General features: G+C 56.0%; 1 protein-coding gene across 2 annotated transcripts; it reads right to left on the bottom strand.

The window, feature by feature from the left end:
- Positions 1-1,984: 1,984 nt before the first annotated feature.
- Positions 1,985-16,327, bottom strand: LOC118898453 (serine/threonine kinase 11 interacting protein). 2 transcript variants are annotated; one of them, XM_036858860.1, is made up of 25 exons: positions 16,262-16,327; positions 16,007-16,092; positions 13,721-13,926; positions 13,435-13,509; positions 13,061-13,156; positions 12,556-12,663; positions 12,360-12,431; positions 11,208-11,334; positions 10,861-10,964; positions 10,636-10,731; positions 10,343-10,384; positions 9,999-10,145; positions 9,737-9,821; positions 8,888-9,193; positions 8,532-8,737; positions 8,106-8,222; positions 7,830-8,007; positions 5,936-6,160; positions 5,737-5,840; positions 4,603-4,700; positions 4,322-4,500; positions 4,034-4,115; positions 3,759-3,829; positions 3,036-3,283; positions 1,985-2,375 (listed from the first exon to the last, which is right to left on the bottom strand). In XM_036858860.1, exons 2-25 carry the CDS (start codon positions 16,065-16,067, stop codon positions 2,226-2,228), a joined length of 3,183 nt encoding a protein of 1,060 aa, XP_036714755.1. In that variant the 5' UTR covers positions 16,068-16,092; positions 16,262-16,327; the 3' UTR covers positions 1,985-2,225. The 2 variants fall into 2 exon arrangements, with proteins under 2 accessions (XP_036714755.1, XP_036714756.1); XM_036858861.1 differs by having other exon boundaries at positions 7,866-8,007.
- Positions 16,328-17,933: the final 1,606 nt, after the last annotated feature.

Genomic DNA, 17,933 nt, shown 5'->3' with positions numbered 1-17,933 from the left:
CATGAGCTGTTTGTATATTTTGGAGATTAATTCCTTGTTGGTTGCTTCGTTTGCAAGTATTTTCTCCCATTCTGAGAGTTGTCTTTTCATTTTGTTTATGGTTCCCTTTGCTGTGCAAAAGCTTTTAAGTTTAATTAGGTCCCATTTATTTATTTTTGTTTTTATTCACCAGCCTTATTCTGCCAGGTCCTTCCCAACTGCCATATCTCCATCTGCCCCAGTGGCCTGGGGAGCATCTGACAGGTCACTGTCCTTCCTAATTCCAAACAGGGAGCAAGGCACAGGGCCCTCCACCCTGAGAGCCCCCCAATGTCAGGGGAGTTGCACCGACACTGCCTCTAATGCTCTTCTCTAAAAACCCTTCCCTCTCCCGCTCCAGACCTCTTATCTAGTTAAGGTCCCTTTCAAATCTCTTCTTACAGCTTAGCCCTTTCACTTAAAACTGCAAGATCCGGCACCTTGTTCTCTCCAGTCAGCTGGGAGGGGTGAAAACCACCCACGAATTAATACTTCTCCTAACATCTCACCACACTCTGGAGGAAAGAAAAACTTCAAATATGGTGCATCTGGGTCTCCCCATCCTAGACAAGTGTACGGTTATTCAGAGATCCCCAGCCCAGGATAAGGTGGGCAGTGATCCCTCTCTAAGCGGGGCTGGCACAGAGGCCCACGCTCTGCAGTGAAGGGGCAGGCAGTGTGCCCAGTGGTTTGCTGACAGCGCAGGTTTGAAGTCACACTAGCCTGGACTCATCAGGTCTCCTCTACTTACTGACGAGATCTTGGACAAATCATCAACCTCCTCTAGGCCTCAGTTTCCTCACCTGTAACAAGATGCCACCACCTCCCAGGACCCCTGCGTGGAGCAGACTGTCAAAACTGAACTCAGTGCCTGGCATGTACCTGCTCCCGAAATAAGGCCCACCCATTAGTTCTCAAAACCACACACACACTCAACCAGAGCCAGGCTTTGGGGCTCAAAGGGAGTCCCCACACTCCCTTCCCAAGCCCTTCTACCAGGACCTCTCTACACGAACGTGTGGGAGACACTACTCCCCTTGTGTTCATTCTTGGGTGCAGGAAACAGATCCCTACTCAGGCTGGGTCAAGTCAGAATAGGGGTGTATGTAGTAGTTAGGACCCTTTCAGCGGCTCGTATCTGGCTCGAATTAGCTTAAGCCAAACAGAAAAAAGGAGGGGGTCCCCATTGGCTCACACAACCTAAAATTCCAGGGCTATCTGCCTGCGGTCACACTGGACCCAAGGACTCCACGGACACCACCCAGACTTGGCCTTGCCTGCCCCAGCTCTCAGCTCTGCCTCCCTGTCTCGGCATGGTTCCATCTCCCCTCAGGGCCAGCAGCTGCAGGCTCATCCTCTCAGCAGCCCTCCTGGCGGAAACTTGCCTCTTTCTCGGTTGTTCCAGCCAAAGGCCAGGACTGGGCCTTGGTAGGCCAAACCGGGCCACATGGGAATTCCTGAACCGATCACCACAGCCACAGAGACACAGGTAAAGGAGTGGGGTCAACCCAACCAGGCCCCTGGGCTGAGTGAGGCGGTACTGGGAAGAAGGCAGGAACGGAAACCACCAGGTGCCTGCCCGGCTCCACGAACCCGCTCCCCAGTCACACTCGTATTCAGCTCCCGCTGCCAATGGCCTGAGAGTCTCGTTAGTTCCCAGCTGAAACTCAGGAGAGGGACAATGTAACTGTCCCAGCTGTTTGTTAGGCAGTGATTTCCACACCAGGCCTCATGACAGGTGCTGCTGGCTGAGGACTGGTGCCCATGGGTAGGAGTCCTACTGGATCCCATCAGCGGGGGCAAAAAGCAGGGTTGGAAGATGGGGTCTCACAGTTCAAACAAGGCTGCTTGGCCTGTCCACTGGGGAAGAGCCATGGGCGGGGCAGTTTCTGTTAGCAGTAGTAGGGGAACAGCAGGCCTCACGAGTGACACATCCAACTGCACCCATGGCATCCGGAATGGAAACAACTTTATTGATACCTGAGAAAAAGTGCAGGAGAAACATTCCTTCTGACCACTCAGCCCGTTCCCTCGGGCCAGGTCATCTAGAGGCTGGACCAGTCCTCTCACCCTGCCCCTGAGTTGTGGGTCATTTGGGGCCTTGCTGACCAGTGCCCAAAGGCCAGAGAAGTCCGCAGCCAGAGTCTGGAGAGAGAACATCTGTAGCCGTGGCTCCTGAGGCCGGGGGCGGGGCCAGCACGGCAGCCTCACTGGTCAAGGTCTAGAGCCTCTTGGGTCACAGTTCGGAGTCCGATGGAAAACAACTCCTCCCAGGGCTCCCGGATCCAGGCCAGCAGGGCCGTCAGCTGCTCCGGACACACAACATGGAGTGCCCAAAAGCTCTCCAGCCGGGACACCTGGCAGATAACCAGTAGTGAGGTGAGACTCACAAGGGCCACACCAGAGCAGGGGAGGCAGGGAAGGCTTCAGGGGGACCCACTGCCCCTCCCTGCTTCATGGCCTCTTCTCATCCCCAAGCCTGTGTCACTCCCCATAAAAGATCCTGACTCGGAGTTTTTTAAACAGAACCCAATCAGCCTTGACTGAAGGCCCCAAAAGGGCTTTCGCATTTACCACCTGGTTTCTTTAATCCTCCCTGTTTCCAGAATATCATCAGTCCTGGAGTCAATTCCAAGGAACTGCCTGGGGTTCAGTTCCTGGTTCTGCCACTTGTGACCTGGGCATGCTGGTTAACATCCCCAAGCCTCAGTGTCCTCAACTGTAACTGGACTAATAATCATAGTACCTCCTCATGTGGAGGCTGTAAAGACCACACGGCTGGCACACGGGCCCCATCAGACACGAACTCCAAGTAGCCGGGTGCTTCATTAGGGCCTCCCAGCTAACGCAAGGCTGGGTTTCAAGTCCAGGGTGTTTCCGCTGCCTACAACTGCCTCCCTCCCTACTGTCCAAACCCCGTGACAGCCTCCCGGTTCCCTGCACCCTGATCCTCGGTGTCCCCCTACCCTGACTGCCCGTGGTAAGTCCCACACGGCCCGACACACGCGCTCCCACACCTCGTCGTAGAAGACCAGCCGCAGGTCGTCCGGGGCCCCGCGATACAGCAGCACGGAGCTCAGGCTGCTGAGCGGCTGCTGCTCCCTGACACGCACCGAAGGGCCTGGCCCGGGGGCTGGGGCCTTCTCAGAGGCTTCGCCCGATGCCGCTGCAAGAGGGGGCTCCGCCTGGGACCCTATAGGGTCCTCATCTAACAGGTACAGGGTGGACAGAGTCAGCAACAGGGACACAGGGCAGGTAGAAGGCCCTGGAAGGAAAGAGGCAGGGTGAGGCCCGGAGGAGAAGGCCATGGAAGAGCCCAGATCCCCCGGGCAGCGTCCCAGCGCTGCTCAGAAGAGGAGTGACCACACTGAGGCAGCCACACTGCGGCCTGTGCCTCTGGGGGCCAAGGCCCCCCCTTTCCCAAACGCCAGGGGTCTCTAGCCTCCAAGACCTCTGAGGCCCAAGACAAAGGGAACCTGCCCGACCACCCCACCTCCCCGTGGGAAAGGACCGGCTCTCATCTTCACCACAAGGATGAGGTGGAGCAGACCCAGACGATCTGGGCCCAAAAGCAAAGGTCTCTGAGCCACGGACAACCCAGGGCACCTCCTGGCCCCTCCCAGAGAGGCCGGGAACACCGAGGCCGTTATTTGGGTGGGAAGTCCACATCCCAGCACTGAGAATTGCTACAAGGCACGGAGAGGCGCTGGGGGGCTGGGGGGCCGGGGCGGTGGCCTCACCTTCAACCAGGAATGCCCGAAGATAGAAGAACCGGAGAGGCTCCAAGGAAGGGTCTGTCTCTAGCAACGGCCTGGGGAGAAGGCGGCAGGCCCAGGAAGGAGTGGTCAGCCAGGGGATGGGAAGTACCACGAGGGGGTAGAGTGGGGAGAAGGCCAGGCCCGGGTCAGGAGGCATGGGCGCTCAGGGCCCGACCAGGGGCTTGTGGAGAGAGGGCCCGTGCTCCACGAGCAGCCGTCTGGGCCTCAGCCTGGCCTCAGCCTCCTTATCGACTCACCAGAGCCGATGCTTCGGGGTCACCTCCTCTTCCGTGGCGCTGACGCTGCTCCTCCGGGTGGGGGGCAGAGACTGCAAGACATCTGGACAGAGCCAGCCAGGGACAGGGAGCCCTCAAAGACTCCACCTCTTGCATCCCAACCTCTCAACACCTTCCCATCCTCCGCACTGCGGAACTTCCAAGAGGGATGGGTCCCGTTACCCGGCTGTCTCCGCTGCGGGCACCAGAGCTGGCGCTGTGGCCCTCGGCCCCCACCCCACCCTCCCTCCTCCCCCTTCCCTCTCTCACCTGTAAGCTCCTCCAGGAAGGCCCGGCAGTGCCTGGCATCTCGGGGCAGCAGGACACAGCCACCTGCCCCGGCCGCCCACTCCAGCCGCAGGCTCTGTCCTGCCAGGCCCAGCTCTATGCTACTCAGATCCTGCAGGGGAATGGCCAGGGTCGGCTGCAGCCAGCCAGCCGGAGGCCCGCTGTGGAGACAGTGAGGGCAGAGCGGCAGGAATGAGCGAGAGCAGAGTGAGAGCATGGGGCCCCGGACGGACCCCTCCCTGGCCGTGGCCCCGCTCACTCACCGGATCTCCGCTGTCACCTTCAACACGTACAGCCTGTGGTCAGACACAACCGCGAGACACAGAAACTCCCCAGGGTGCCCTGCCAACACCAGTGGCACCTAAGGGGAAGAGGAAGTTGATGTCAAACAGAGAGAACCAGAGAGGCGGCTGCCAGGCTGAGGGCCGAGCTACTGGCGACACCGCGTCCATCCCAGCCTCTCCATCGGCCTTGCTCTCTGTCCCACAGCCCCGCCTGCACTCAGACCCGCGGCAGGCTCTTAGCAGGTCTCCCTGCCTGTCATCTCGCCCCCTCCAATCCACCCTCTGACAGAACAACTGTCCCCAAACACAAAACCTATTGCCACTCCCCTGCTTCCAAGGCTGCAGTGGCTCCCGCAGGACTCAGGTTCAAGTCCAAACTCCGTGGCCGACACAAGACAATGCTCCTGAATGAGCCCTGCCTGCCTGTTCAGACTCCTCTCAGGACCCCCACCCCGTGGCTGTCCCAATCACGGCCAGTTCTCCCCACTAGCTACTCTCTCAGGCCTCCATGCATTTGCTGCTTCCTTTTCCTAGAACATTCTTTTCCTCCCTCCTCTGGAACTCATCCTTCAAGACCTGGTTTAGCCATCGCCACAGGAAGGGGAGGCTTCCCTGGCCCACACAGGCTGGATCAGATGCCCCTCTACGGCCTGAGCCTGATTCCAGCGCTTGCACACCGCGTCATGACGGGCTGTTCCTCGCACCAGAAGAGAAGATGGAGGGCAAGACCGACGTCCTCTCGATCCTTAGTGTCCTGAAGCTGCTCAGAGCTCCACAGAGAGGGTCTGATGGCGTGGGGGATATACGATAATGGCCGGAGACCCCACTTACTAAGCGCCCGGGGCTGCACGAGGCAGCCTGCAGACGTCGGCTCTCACGTGTGCTCCACCCCAGTGAGGTAGGCAGTACCCTCCCCGTGGTAGAGGGGAGACAACGGAGACTCAAACACCAAGAAACGTGTCCACAGCCACACTGAGAGCAGCTGCCGGAGTTTAAACCAGAAGCCAGACCTGGGGGCTCCAGCGCAACCGCCTGGACACACTTTGCTGTGGTGGAAACAGGCGGGCACCCTGGTCAGTTGGGGGCACAGGGTAGAGCCAGGCTGGCACAGACCTTGAGGCAGCACTGGAACTCCTCTTGGGCATCGGTGAACACCTCGACGTCCAGGAAGAGCCGGAGTCGGTGGTCCACAGAGCGGAGGCCACAGCGCTCAGGGGCTGGGGGCAAGCGGGGGGCCGTCAGCCTGCCCCGGCCACCCTGGCTCCAGCGCCCCTCCCCCAAACACCCCCTGTCTCCGTTCGCCTAGACTCACGGGGGCTGAGGCTCCAACTGTGGCGGTCACGGGAGGCCGGGGCCTGAGATGGGGCACTGCCGGCCCTGGTGCTGTAGGCACTGTGGCCAGGAGGGCTGTGGCCGGGGCTCGGGGACTGCGAGGGGGCTGGCGATTGCTCTCCCTGTCCCTGTTCTCCACTGGGGGTTCCAGGGGACAGGAGAACCACGTGATCACTACCACAGTTTGGACACACAGCAGGCGATTCTGGAGGGAGGATGGGCACAGTCCCGTGAATCACACACACAGCACCACACCCCCCCGCTGTACTCACAGCACTCCCTCCCCACTCCCCCATCCCCAGCTCCACACGCTAGCTGCTCCGCATGCTCCCAGCCCACCTGATGCCCTCTGCAGGACCGGCTGCTGACCAATCGCTCCCCGCCCCAGTGAGGGATGAGCAAGCCCGGAGCCTCGGCCCACAGCCTCCTCAATACACCCTGCCTTCTCATCTCAGGCTGTCTCAGAGAGGGCCAAACTCAGCCAGGCCCTGCTCTGGGCCCCTCCCACAGCCTTGGGCTGGGCGTGTACTCGATGTCTGAAAGCCCCAAATCAACAGATAAGGGTCCGATTCCAGGCTCCGTTACTTGAAGGCTGTCATCTAAGCAACTCTGACAAGTCACCTAAGCGCTCTGTGCCTGGTGCCTCATCTGTGAGATGGGGATGATGAGGGTATCTACCCTAGAGGGTGGTCAGGATGAGGGAATGGAATCGGGTAAAGATTCCAGGACACAGATCAGCGATGAGAAAGGAAACATTCTTTGAGCAGCTACAACGCACTGAGGACGTGCTAGACCCTTTGACGTTGTATCAAGACTCTCCTGAGCCCGTTTTGCAAGTGAGGAAAGCAAAGATCAAATGACTGACGCACCCTGCCCGAGACCACACGGCTGGGGGGTCATAGCGGCAGCTACCGTTCGTGGAGGTCCTTGGTTCTGTGCCAGGCAACTGTGCCTGGTGCCGTTTTGTCACTTTTAAATCTCCTAACGTCATGGGCCAAGTCCATTCTCTTCTCTGCTCAGATGAGGTGACTGAGGCTCAAATCAAAGGAGAATGGAGCACACAGGAACATTCATGACGAATGCCACCACTGAAAGGACCCCCAGGGCCACAGGACCCATGATGCACAGACAGGGTCGGGGCCAGCGTGGGGCTCTTTCCGTTGCACACACTGTGCTGCTGGGCCTTGGGGGGCTGCGGCTGCCAGGGCAAATTCAGGGTGGGGGATGGAGAGGGCTCAATTTTCTGAATAAAATTTAAACCCCTGCTCCAGCTGCTGCCAAGAAGGGAAAAGTGACTAATAAAAATCATACATTTCAACGCAGGTGTTACCAAGCATATTTCTTTCTTCTTCAGTGTCTTCAAAGACATGGCTTTTTGACTGGTCTGTAATGGAAAAACCTCTTGTCTTAAAGAACAGGATGTGAAGAGATGCCACGAGGCACTACTCGGTATCAAGTAGCTCACAAGGTCAGTCAGGGAAGGACAATCCAAGCCAACCCCCACAGCAGCCTACTCAGCAGCCAGAGAACCCAGCACTGCAGTGGGGGCTCAGTAGGTTTTATGTAGGTTTCTGACATATTAGTCAAAAAAAGGAGGGAAAGGCTCCAAGTTATGAAAAAATAATGGGTATGTTTAAGCAGTTACAGAGATTGTATTTCCTGACTTTAAGGGGGTAAAAAGGATATAATTTTTTCCTTTCTTTCTTTTTTTGTGAATGCGGCAGGCAGACGGTTTTAATTTTTCCTCCAGGCAGAAAAGTTGGTCCCTGCTCCTTTCTGCCCTAGGGCTCCCCCTCCCCACTCCCACCTCAAAACCATTTTCCCTGAAGCGGCAGGAGGCGCGTGGGTAGGGAGGTCAAGGGCAGGGCTGGTACCTGTCTTCCGGAACAGAGGCCGCCAGCCTTCCTCACCGTCCAGTCCTGACCTGGGCTCCTCTGGCTTGAACTCGTGGCCACAGCGCAGACACTGGAGTCTGCCGCCGGGTGGGTCCCTCGCCTCCCCAAGCTGATGCTTCCCCAAGGTGGCTGCTGGGCTCAACACAGCCAGCAGCTCCTGAAACAGGGCGGGCCAAACAGCGCCGTGAGCAGGACCCCAGCCCTCGGGCTTCCAACCTCCCGCAGCCTCCTGGGCCCCACGCCAGGCCCCGTCACCTGGACAGCCGCCTGGGCATCTGGCTCCAGCACCACATAGCGACGCAACTGCCGGTCGGGGCAGATGTAGGAGAAGCGGAGAACGAGGACGGGGCCCCCAGGGCGTGGATCTGAGCCCTGCGCAGGCAGAGGGGGTCGGAGGGATGAGGGTTACACTGCGAGCGTGGAGGAAAACAAAGCTCTGGACTCCGTCAGAATGCTTTTGCTGACCGCCATGCTCCAGCCCAGAAGCTCTGCTCCTCAGCCCCACCTCCCAAGCCGCCTGGGGCCCACCTGCCCCCCTCAGCGCCCCTCCGAGGCTCTAAGCTCAGAGAGAGAGTGTGGGAAACAGGCCGCCCAGTGCCTGGCACTCAACGCCATGTTGTCAGAGTCGGCTCCCGAAAAAAGCCCGGCGCCTCTTCCAGAACCCCGGCTCCCACCGCTCACCTCGGGCACCGGCTCGCTCTGGGTCTGGGTCTCAGCCTCTATCTCAGCTGCCTCCAGACTCTGGAGCTCAAGCCGTTCCAGGGTTCGAGCTGCTTGGAGCTCCACCTCAAACAGGTGGCCGGCAGTGACCCAGAGAAAGCATTCCCTGCCCCGCAGGCCCCCGGGCCCCTCCAGGGGACACACCAACATGGGGCGGCACAGCTCCACTGAGGAGAGACCAAGAGAGGGACCCTGTGAGGAGAGACAGGCAGCCAAGGCTCTGCCCCACGTGGGGTGGCCGTCCATCCCGAAGGGGTCAGCAGCCGCACCTGGGGTCTCCTAGCCCCCAGACACGCCCGCGGCCAGCAAGCACTCACCCTCCAGCTCGCTTTGCTCCTCCTCCTCTTCCTCTTTTCCTCCCTCCTCCTCTCCCTCCTCCAGCTCCTCCTCCTCCTGCGGCTCCGGCTCCACCCTGACCGCCTCTGCCTCCTCCTGTGGAGACCCCTTCTCAGGGGGCGGAGGGCCGCGCACAGCCTCTGGGCTCGGGGCGTCCGGAGGCCGGGTGCCGAGGGCAGCGGGCCCGGAGGCCTCCAGGTGATTCCTGTACTGCAGCCAGTCACGGCCAAAGCGGTCCCGGAAGCTGTTCATGAGCTCCAGCTCCCGATGCTGCTGCACAAACCGCCCTGGGCAGGCGGGGGAGCGCAGCTTAGCGAGCCCGGACCGCCACAGTCCCCGGCGGCCCCGGCCTCTTCTGAGCGGGCTCCTCCGGGTGAGGAAAAAGGGGGTGCGACGGCAGGGGGAGAGCCAGGTCAGAGGAGCCCGTCCCAGAGCGCCTCCTGTGGGACACTGCGGTCACGTGCGCCTCAGAAGCGCGCGGCACCTGCTGCTTTGGGAGACTGGACAGACCGAGCAGCACATTTAAGGTCCTGAGACGTCCTGAAGAAACTACTTAACTCTCGCTTAACACAGCTTTTCCCAGACTGACGAGGCCACGGAATCCTTTCATCGCCTGACCTCTGACATCCAACAGAAACAGTGTTCCTTGAAAAACCCTTTGGAAAGTGCTGCCCAGGAGCAGTCTCTTCTCCTTTCCCCAGACTAAAAGGAAAGGGGAAGGACGACGAGGCCCCTCACAATGCTCCACTCCACCAAAAATAAAAGTCCTCCCAGCCAGGAGACTGGAGCGCGCTGGACGGGGGCGGGGGGCTGGCGGTGGGCCTACTCACCAGCCGGGGAGGGGTCCAGAGTCCGGGGCTCCGGGTCCGTATCACTGGGTTCCGAGATACTCGCCCGCCTCACACGGACTCGGCTCTGAGGTCGGGTAGAGGGACCACATTCTATGAAAGCCAGGGGCCTGCCACCCAACCTGCCCAAAATACCCACCCACAGGCAAGGATAAGCCCTTACTGACTCCCAGTGCATCGGCTAACCAGAGCCACCATTGAGGCACCCAACCCCGGGCACGAGGCAGCCTAGGACACCGTTTACCTTAACCTTACGAACCGGGGGCTGGGCCACAACGCCCCCCGACGAGGGGCTGTCACTCAAGTCAGGGCCGCCGGAGGTTTCCGTGGTACTCCCCACCGGCCAGGGCAGAGGTGGGGCCATGGGGCCAAGCCCTGAGGATGGGGAGGTCTGGCGTGGGGCAACAGGAAGGAGAAAGAGGTCGGAGCCAGGGAGCACCTCTGTCCCGCCCGAGCTCGCTGAGAGACGGGACACACTTGCCAGCTGAGCAGGCGGCCCCCTCCCGCACAGCCCTCTATTTCCCTCAGCCAGTGCCCTCCCTTCACGTCCTCGCAAATCGATCCCGCCATCATTCCCACCACACGAACCTGAAAATCAGTCAGTGACAAGGCCTTCCCATCAAGAAGGAACTGAGTGAAGATAAAAGGGGAGGGTAGTGTCGGTGGGGAGTACACGCCCTGCGGAGCCCCAAGCCAGGGCTGGGGGTCCTCCTAGCCCTGTAAGCACCAGCAGGGTCGGCGAGGCGGAACAGCATGATACGCAGGGGGTCCGAGGCCTTGGTCCCTAGCCTAGGGATGGGGGTGGAGAGGCAAGAGGGTGCAGGGGCTGGGGAGGCCTGGCAGGAAAGGGAAGGCAGAGCAGACGCGGGAAGACCACTCACCCCAGCAGCAGCGTCCCTGGCACGGGGAGACAACCACCGGGCGGTGGCCGCTCGGTGCTCAGGGTGGAACCACAAAGGGTTCCCCTCCAGGCAGAGCTGGGGACAGGAAGAGGAGGCTGAGGCAGGCCTTGGGCACCCCCGTGTGAGGAGGGATGCTGAGCAACTCAGCATGGGGGGGAGGGAGGGACGGAAGGAGGGGCGCAAAGCTAGCTCCTGGGTCCTCACCTTGCGGAGCTCAGCCAGCAGCCACAGCGGCGACAGCTCCCTGTGTCGTTCCAGCAGGTTGTAGGCCACATCCAGGTGCCGCAGGTTCCGCAGCTGCTCCAGGCCTGGGGCAGGGGTGAGAGGGGAGGAGGGGCATGCGGGTGAGCAAAGGTGGAGGGGGTGGGGGGCAGGGTTGGGGGGGGCACAGCAGAAAGGCCAGCCTGGGCACCTCAGACCTGCCCGAAGGCCGCATGAGAGGCTCTGAGGGCACACGGGTCCCAGGCCGCCGAGTCTCACACTGCCGCCGTTCCCCTCCACGTCTGCCCCGCCCTCCCCTACAGCCTGGCCGCCCCATCTCCCCCACTCACCGTGCAGGCTCTGGAGCTCATTGCCTCGCAGTATCAGGGTCCCCAGAGCAGCCCCCGAGGGTCCCATTCTCGGCACCAGACGCAGATGGTTATAGGAGATGTCCAGATGGCAGAGCTCAGACAAGTCCTGGGGGGGGGTGGGGGTGAGGAAGATTCTCTCCTTGACCAGACTCTAGTCAGGCTCCTCTGAACCCTCTTCTCGACTAGGCCTCAACCTTGGCCTATAAAGACTGCAGACTGTCAGCACAAATGATTTCATCCCCCCCACCTCCCCCCACATTAAGGCTTACACAAATCTACCAGTTTCTGATAGCTCCAGAACGACAACTCCAGCCCCCTTACACAGCTACCCAGAAAAACTCAAGGCTGCCAGAAGGATTTAGTTTGCTCCAGCCAACGCCTGAAGATAGGGCCCAGGTCTCCCAGCCTCCATGGGACTTCGAAAAGTGCCAGTTAGCAAACCAGGCAGGTTTCACACAGACCAATGCCCGTTTCCTGCTCTTCGTAAATTTCCCCTTCCCTGACTTCAGAGGAACCCGTCTAGAGTTTGGTCAAGGAGAGAATCTGCTCAAGCCCCCCATCGTCCCCCTTCCCACTAGCTCACTCTCCGTTGAAAACGCCCACCGATGCACAAATCAAACTTGAGTTCAGTTCACGCTGAATAGCTTATTACTGATTAAAATAGTTTTACTACTAATTAACTATCACAAATAGTTTATTACCATTTTAACTAGTATCCAGCTTTATCTCTGACAGGGAGACATGGGAGAAGTGTTCTTCATCCTCACCACGAAAGCTACCCTTTTCTGAGCTAGGCACTGGGCTACGTAACATCAGATACCGTTTACAGTCATTTTAATACTATAAAAGTACGTACTCCTAGGATGTGCACTTTACAGATAAAAAAATTGAGAGACTAATTTGTCCCAAATCACACAGGGATAGGAGTTGAGATTTGAACACTGCTTTGTCTTATGCTGGAATCTGTGCCTCCAAACAGTACCACCTCCCAGAATGCGGCTCTGAGGGGGTTAGGGGCCTGGGGGCGGGGGCAAGGGCAAGGTGGGAGCAAAAGGAGTCCAGGAGAGAGGGTCAGAGCAGAACAATCAGAGGCCCCAGTGGCACCCGCCCAGCCAGGCTGTTCCTACTCACCCTCAGGAAACCCTCACAGTCCTGGACCTGATTGTGGCTCAGGTTCAAGAAGCGCAGAGCTGACAAGAGACGCTGAGGGGGGACGGGAAAAGGAGTGGAAAATGGGACGCCCCCAGGCAGCCAACCGGCCCTCCTCCCGAAGGACCCGTCCCTGCCGTTCCCCAGTTCCCCAAAGGCCCTTCCGAGGCTCACTCACCAGCGAGCTGTCTAAGGCAGTCAGAGTGTTGTAGCTGAAGTCGGCAGAGAGCAGCGCCAGCCAGGGCAGGGCGGAGCAGAGGTCACCACCGCAGGCTGAAAGGAGCTCCTGCGCAGGCAGGCAGGTGCTGTTACCTCCACTCTCCCCTCCCTACCATGCCAAGACCACGCTCTATCAGCCGGCCGTTCATTCACTCTTTATACACTGAGCTCGGTCTGGAGATGAAGACTTAAAGAAAGCCCAGGGCCCTGTCCCCAAGGAGTTCACTGTGGGCAGAGCGGGGAGGCAGACATGAGGATATTGCATACAATATGCTAGGCGTGACTGTAAACACATGGACGGGCACGGAGTGCTGCGGGAACACAGCAGAGGGAGCAAGGACACTGGGTCCAGAGGGAGGTGGGAGGCAGGAGGCAGGGAAGGCTGCAGAGAAGGCGGAACCCCAGAGCTTGGTCCTCCACGTCCCTCAGGACAAGGCATCAGGTTCACCCCTCACCCTCCTCACCTCTAATGCCTGGAGGCTCCTGCTGCAAATCAGGGTCTCCAGCTGGGAATAGATGGCACGGAGGCCATGGAGGCAGTGGAGGGGGACACCTCGGAGCTGGGGCAAGGGAAGGGAGGGAGGGAGGAAGACTGAACTTCACAGAAGACAGAGGTCTCATCCCCGCCTCCCAACAGGGAGGCAGGAAAAGATGACGAAGCCACCTATGGTTCAGGGCAGCATTAAGTGGAAGACAGTGGGTGGCACATCACTGCAGAGCAACGAGCACACTCAGGTCTGCCCCCCACACCCCACCAAAAGAGGCCACATCTCTTTCCCCGCCCCAAATGGCTGCTCAAGCTGGGTTTTGTGCACTGACATCCCCCAACACCCCATACCTCCAGCTGCCGAAGGGACTTGAATGGAAAGATTTTGATGGGCCCTGGGAGGCCAAGACCTGGGACATGGACCAGCTAAAAAAAAAAACCAAAAAAACACTCAGGTCACTGAGGTCCAGCACATGTCCCTTTCCTTGGCCTCTCTTCCCTAGCACTGCCAAGCACAGCTCTCACCTCATCTGAATCTGGGCCCTGCAGACTTCGTGCACTCATGCCGTACCCCCAGCCCCGCCTCCACTGCTCTTTCGGGTTTTTTGTATATCCTACCCCATTCCCACCCCAGAACCTTGAGTGAAAGCGTTTTCTGCAGCACATCGAAGAGGAATTGAAGCTGGAGGATGACGGGGGAGTCGGCGGGGTGGGAAGGCAGAGCCACAAAGCCTGTCTGGCCAGGGCCCCATGGCCCCAGGTGCAGCTCAAATACGTGGTTCAGCTGCTGCAGTGTGGCAGTGAGCAGGCTCAGGGTGCTACGGCCAGACAGGACCGCATCCCCTGCAGGGAGAGGGGCAGACAGGAGGAGCACATAAGAAAAGGCTCTTTCCTTTTACTCTAAGACTTGTGACCCCAGGATACACCCACTCCAACTCATATTGTTGATCCTCCACTACAGGATCAAATTTTTTACCTCTTCCTTGCTCAAAAGTCTTCAACAGCTCTCCTCTACCTTCAAAAACTCCTAACTTTTCAGCCTGATATAGCAGACTGCTTCGCTACAAGACTCCAACTTTTCTAAATTTTCCTTCACCTTCTGCCCAAAAGAGCCTGGCCTACTCACAGTGCTGGAAATACAGTCGACTTGGTTCCCAGCTTCCTCATTTTCTGACACACCCCCTTCCACTCTGCCCAGCTTGAGACGTACCTTCTCTCCAGGAAGCTTTCTCAACACACAACACTGCTGAACTTTTCCCCATAATCACTCATTTTATATTAAAGTTGATTGCTTTATCTGTATTTTTTTTTCTGATTGCAAAAGTAACATGCGCACTTACAGAAACTTTCAAACAACACTAAAATACATGTCATGGAAACAACCACTCTATAGCACTAAGGTATTGTTATTGCTCTCCATGTTAAAACTGCTTTCTCCAATGAGACTCTCATCCTTGAGGGCATCTTTGGTATTCATTACTGCAACTAAGAAAGTACAACTACAAGGTAGGCAAAGAGGATTTTTTTTAAGTTTTTTGAAAAAATAAGGATTGACTAGAAGGATTTTGCAGAACTAGTACAGACAGGTCCCTCATACCTTTAAAATGTAATCCCTAATCGTTATATTTTATATGCAGTACAATATCAAAACCAGGAAATTGGCATTGGTACAATGTGTATATATAGATCTATGCTATTTTGCTACATGTAGATTCCTGTAACCACCACTACAATCAAGATACAAATCTATTCCATCACTGCAACACTCTCCCTCCTGCTACCTCTTTAGTCACTTGTGTCCCTGCACATGCATGCGTGCACGCGCACACACACACACCATCAGCCCTAACCCCTGGAACCAAGTCAGATGTCTGCTGAATAAATTATCAACTCCTACAACCTTGTATGAAGGATTTTCTATGTACTTAACACTGAGGATAGATACAGACAAGGTTCAAGGACTCTCCCCACCCTCAAAGAGCCTCCCAGTCTACAAGCGGAGATAAGACATGTGCACAGTTAGTACTACAAGCCAGAAAGTAAAAATGCTATAGAGATTCCACAGATACCATCAACAGGAGTGCAGAGTGATGGAAGGCAGCTAACGTTGAGTACTATGTGCCAGACATGTTACTTCATTTAAATGTCATCAGAATCTCCTAAAAAGCACTGTTAACACTCTCTTACAAATAAGGAAATTGGACTTCAAAGAAGAATCTCGATTGAGATCATACAGCTGGTAGGAAGTTGTCCATCTGATCTCAAAGCCAGTACTTGTTCTACCACAACTAATGCCATCCATTACTGAACAACGACTATGGCTCCACTGTGCCCAGGCTCCAAGGAAAGAAATTATAATAATTACTACCAATTTTGAGCACTTACTATATATGCAATCATTGTTCTAAATGCTTTATGTGAATTAAAATTAATCCCCATAGCAACCTTTGAGATAAGTACAATCATTATGTCGTTTTCCTGGTGAGGAAAACTAAGGCTCAGAAAACTTAAACAATTTGGTAAAGTTTGAAAGAGTTGGGATTCCAACCCAGGTGGGTCTGACTTCAAATCTCGTGCTTTTAAGTATGCTAAACTTAGTGCTTTGCCACAGAACGATGATTATGACCAGTCCTTGGTCTCGAGGGGCTTATGGCCAAGTAACCATCACTTCCCTCTGAGAGTATCAGAGAACGCATGAAGGAAGTGGCACTGGAGTTTGGCCTCGAGGGATGGCTAAGATCTAAACTGTCAAAAGACAAAGGACAACAGAGCGAACAAACCCCGGAGGAGTAAAGAAATGAATTCTTCGACACCCAAACCCTCGTGACCCTAAACAGCTGTAACCCCATGACTCTTACGGGGCGTTTCTCTGGGAGGTAGGAAGTACCCCATCTCGCCCCAGCCCAACCGGAAGTCTACTCACCGGACTCACGCAGCAGCCCAGCGAGCTTCCACACCAGGGAGTCCCGCGGGGCGGTAGTCATGACCACAGGACGCTGGGGGCGGAGCCTGAGCAAAGAGGAAGCGGAAGAGCTTCAGGTGGGTGGTAGTGCCAAATGGCCAAGACGTCCGCGCAAACCGAGGCCTCGCGGAGAGAAAAAAAACAAAAAGGAGAGCGAGTAAGAGCTCCTCCTTGGTGCCCTTTCAAGGAGCATAAGGTCTAGCCAGCCAGACTTACCTTCCTGTATAATCCTGCCACCAGCTCTGCTTCCCGGCGCCTATCAATAATGGATAGGAAGTCCCGCCCCGGAAGAAAGGCGCGCGGGAGGGACGGCCGTAAAGCAGGCCTCCGCTGCCGGAAACCACGCCCTAAGTCGTGCGAATGTGTCGGATGGGGGGCGGTGCCCACTGGTTTTGTCGGGGGCGGGCCTTCTGCGGTGGCAGCTGCTTGAGCCCAGACCACTGCTGCAAGTTGGGCCTCCGTCGACCCCGCCCAGCTGTGGGCTCTGCACCTCCTGAGACGGCCGCTGAGCTCGGCGGTGCTCCTCCGAGCCAGTGAGGAAAATCTGACTCCTTGTTTGCAAACTGGGCGGGGAAGCAAAGTTTAGAGAAAAGGAATTTTCTGTTAGTAAGGAAAAGACTCGTCCAAAGAGAACACTCCTTTTTCAATTAAAGGAGAGCGTGTCCGCCATGGAGGGACTTTTTTTGACATGTGTGAAAGAGCTGGAGCTGGCGGAGGTGCCATTTCTGGGGTTTCTTTGACAGTTTTTACTTAATCTCGCTCCAGACTCGCTTTTCTTTTTTGCTTCATCAATATCGGGCTCTCTCATTAGCGCTTGTTAGCCCTCCACGTGCACCTCGTCCTTTGTTTTTTTTTGTTGCTGTTGTTTTTACTTTGTTTTCTAACAGCTGAATTTAAAAGTTGTTATTGTTTCGGGTTTGAAAATGAGAAAACGGATTCACAAAGCTTAGGTTACTTGGGAAGGTCGTTCAATTAGTAACCGATAATGCTGAGACTGCCAAGTTCCCGTTGTAGCTTTCACCTGGCTCCTGGTCAAATAACAGACGTCGACTACAGAATTAGATTAAGAATAATGTCTCTTAACAGAATTTCTTGTTTTCAAGGAGGGTTTGTTTGGTTGGTTGGTTGGGTTTTTTTAATGTAGTGCCCAATTTTCTGATTTATTTTCAAAATGAATCGTAAGCCAGTTGAGAGTAGGAATAAGGAATATGGTCATAGTCATCTTTATCCCAAGTTGCAAAATTTGAAGGATCTTCTTTTCTGAAGACAAATTATTTGAAATGGCAAGTTATGCCACTAAAGCACACAGTTTGGCGACTATGGCATACTTTGTGTGGTCTGAGCCCAAAGCCTAAAAGACAGTGAAAGGGACTAAGAGGAAGCACGTCATGATCAGCGAAGCAGTATAGAAATATGAAGTAAAAGTAGGACCTCGATATATATATATATATATATATATTTTTTTTTTTATTGGAGTATAGTTGCTTTACAATATTGTGTTAGTTTATCCTGTACCGCAAAGTGAGTCAGCTATACCTGTACATATATCCCCTCTTTTTTGGATTTCCTTCTCATTTAGGTCACCACAGAGCACTGAGTAGAATTCCCTGTGCTCTACAGTAGGTTTCAATATATTTTTGTTGAATTATTAATCCCATAAGGGTGATGATTGTCAGTCCCTGTTTATCAATCACCTGGAACCCGGGAGGTCGGATTCTCCCATACTGTTACTGCTAATTCTATCCTTTTTAGACAAGAAGAGACAGATTCTTTTGATGTTTCTGACATTGTAGTGCTTTGAAATCAATTTCAGGGGTGCCTCTCCAGCCCACATCGTTTTTCACCATTCCTGTGGGTAGCCCCTATAGCCATATTTGTTCTGCATCCC

The sequence above is a fragment of the Balaenoptera musculus genome, chromosome 7 (genome assembly GCF_009873245.2).
Source record: "Balaenoptera musculus isolate JJ_BM4_2016_0621 chromosome 7, mBalMus1.pri.v3, whole genome shotgun sequence".
In the NCBI taxonomy this organism is placed as follows: Eukaryota; Metazoa; Chordata; class Mammalia; order Artiodactyla; family Balaenopteridae; genus Balaenoptera; species Balaenoptera musculus.
Note: the sequence above shows the minus strand (reverse complement) of the source record. Positions and strands in the feature narration are given on the sequence as shown.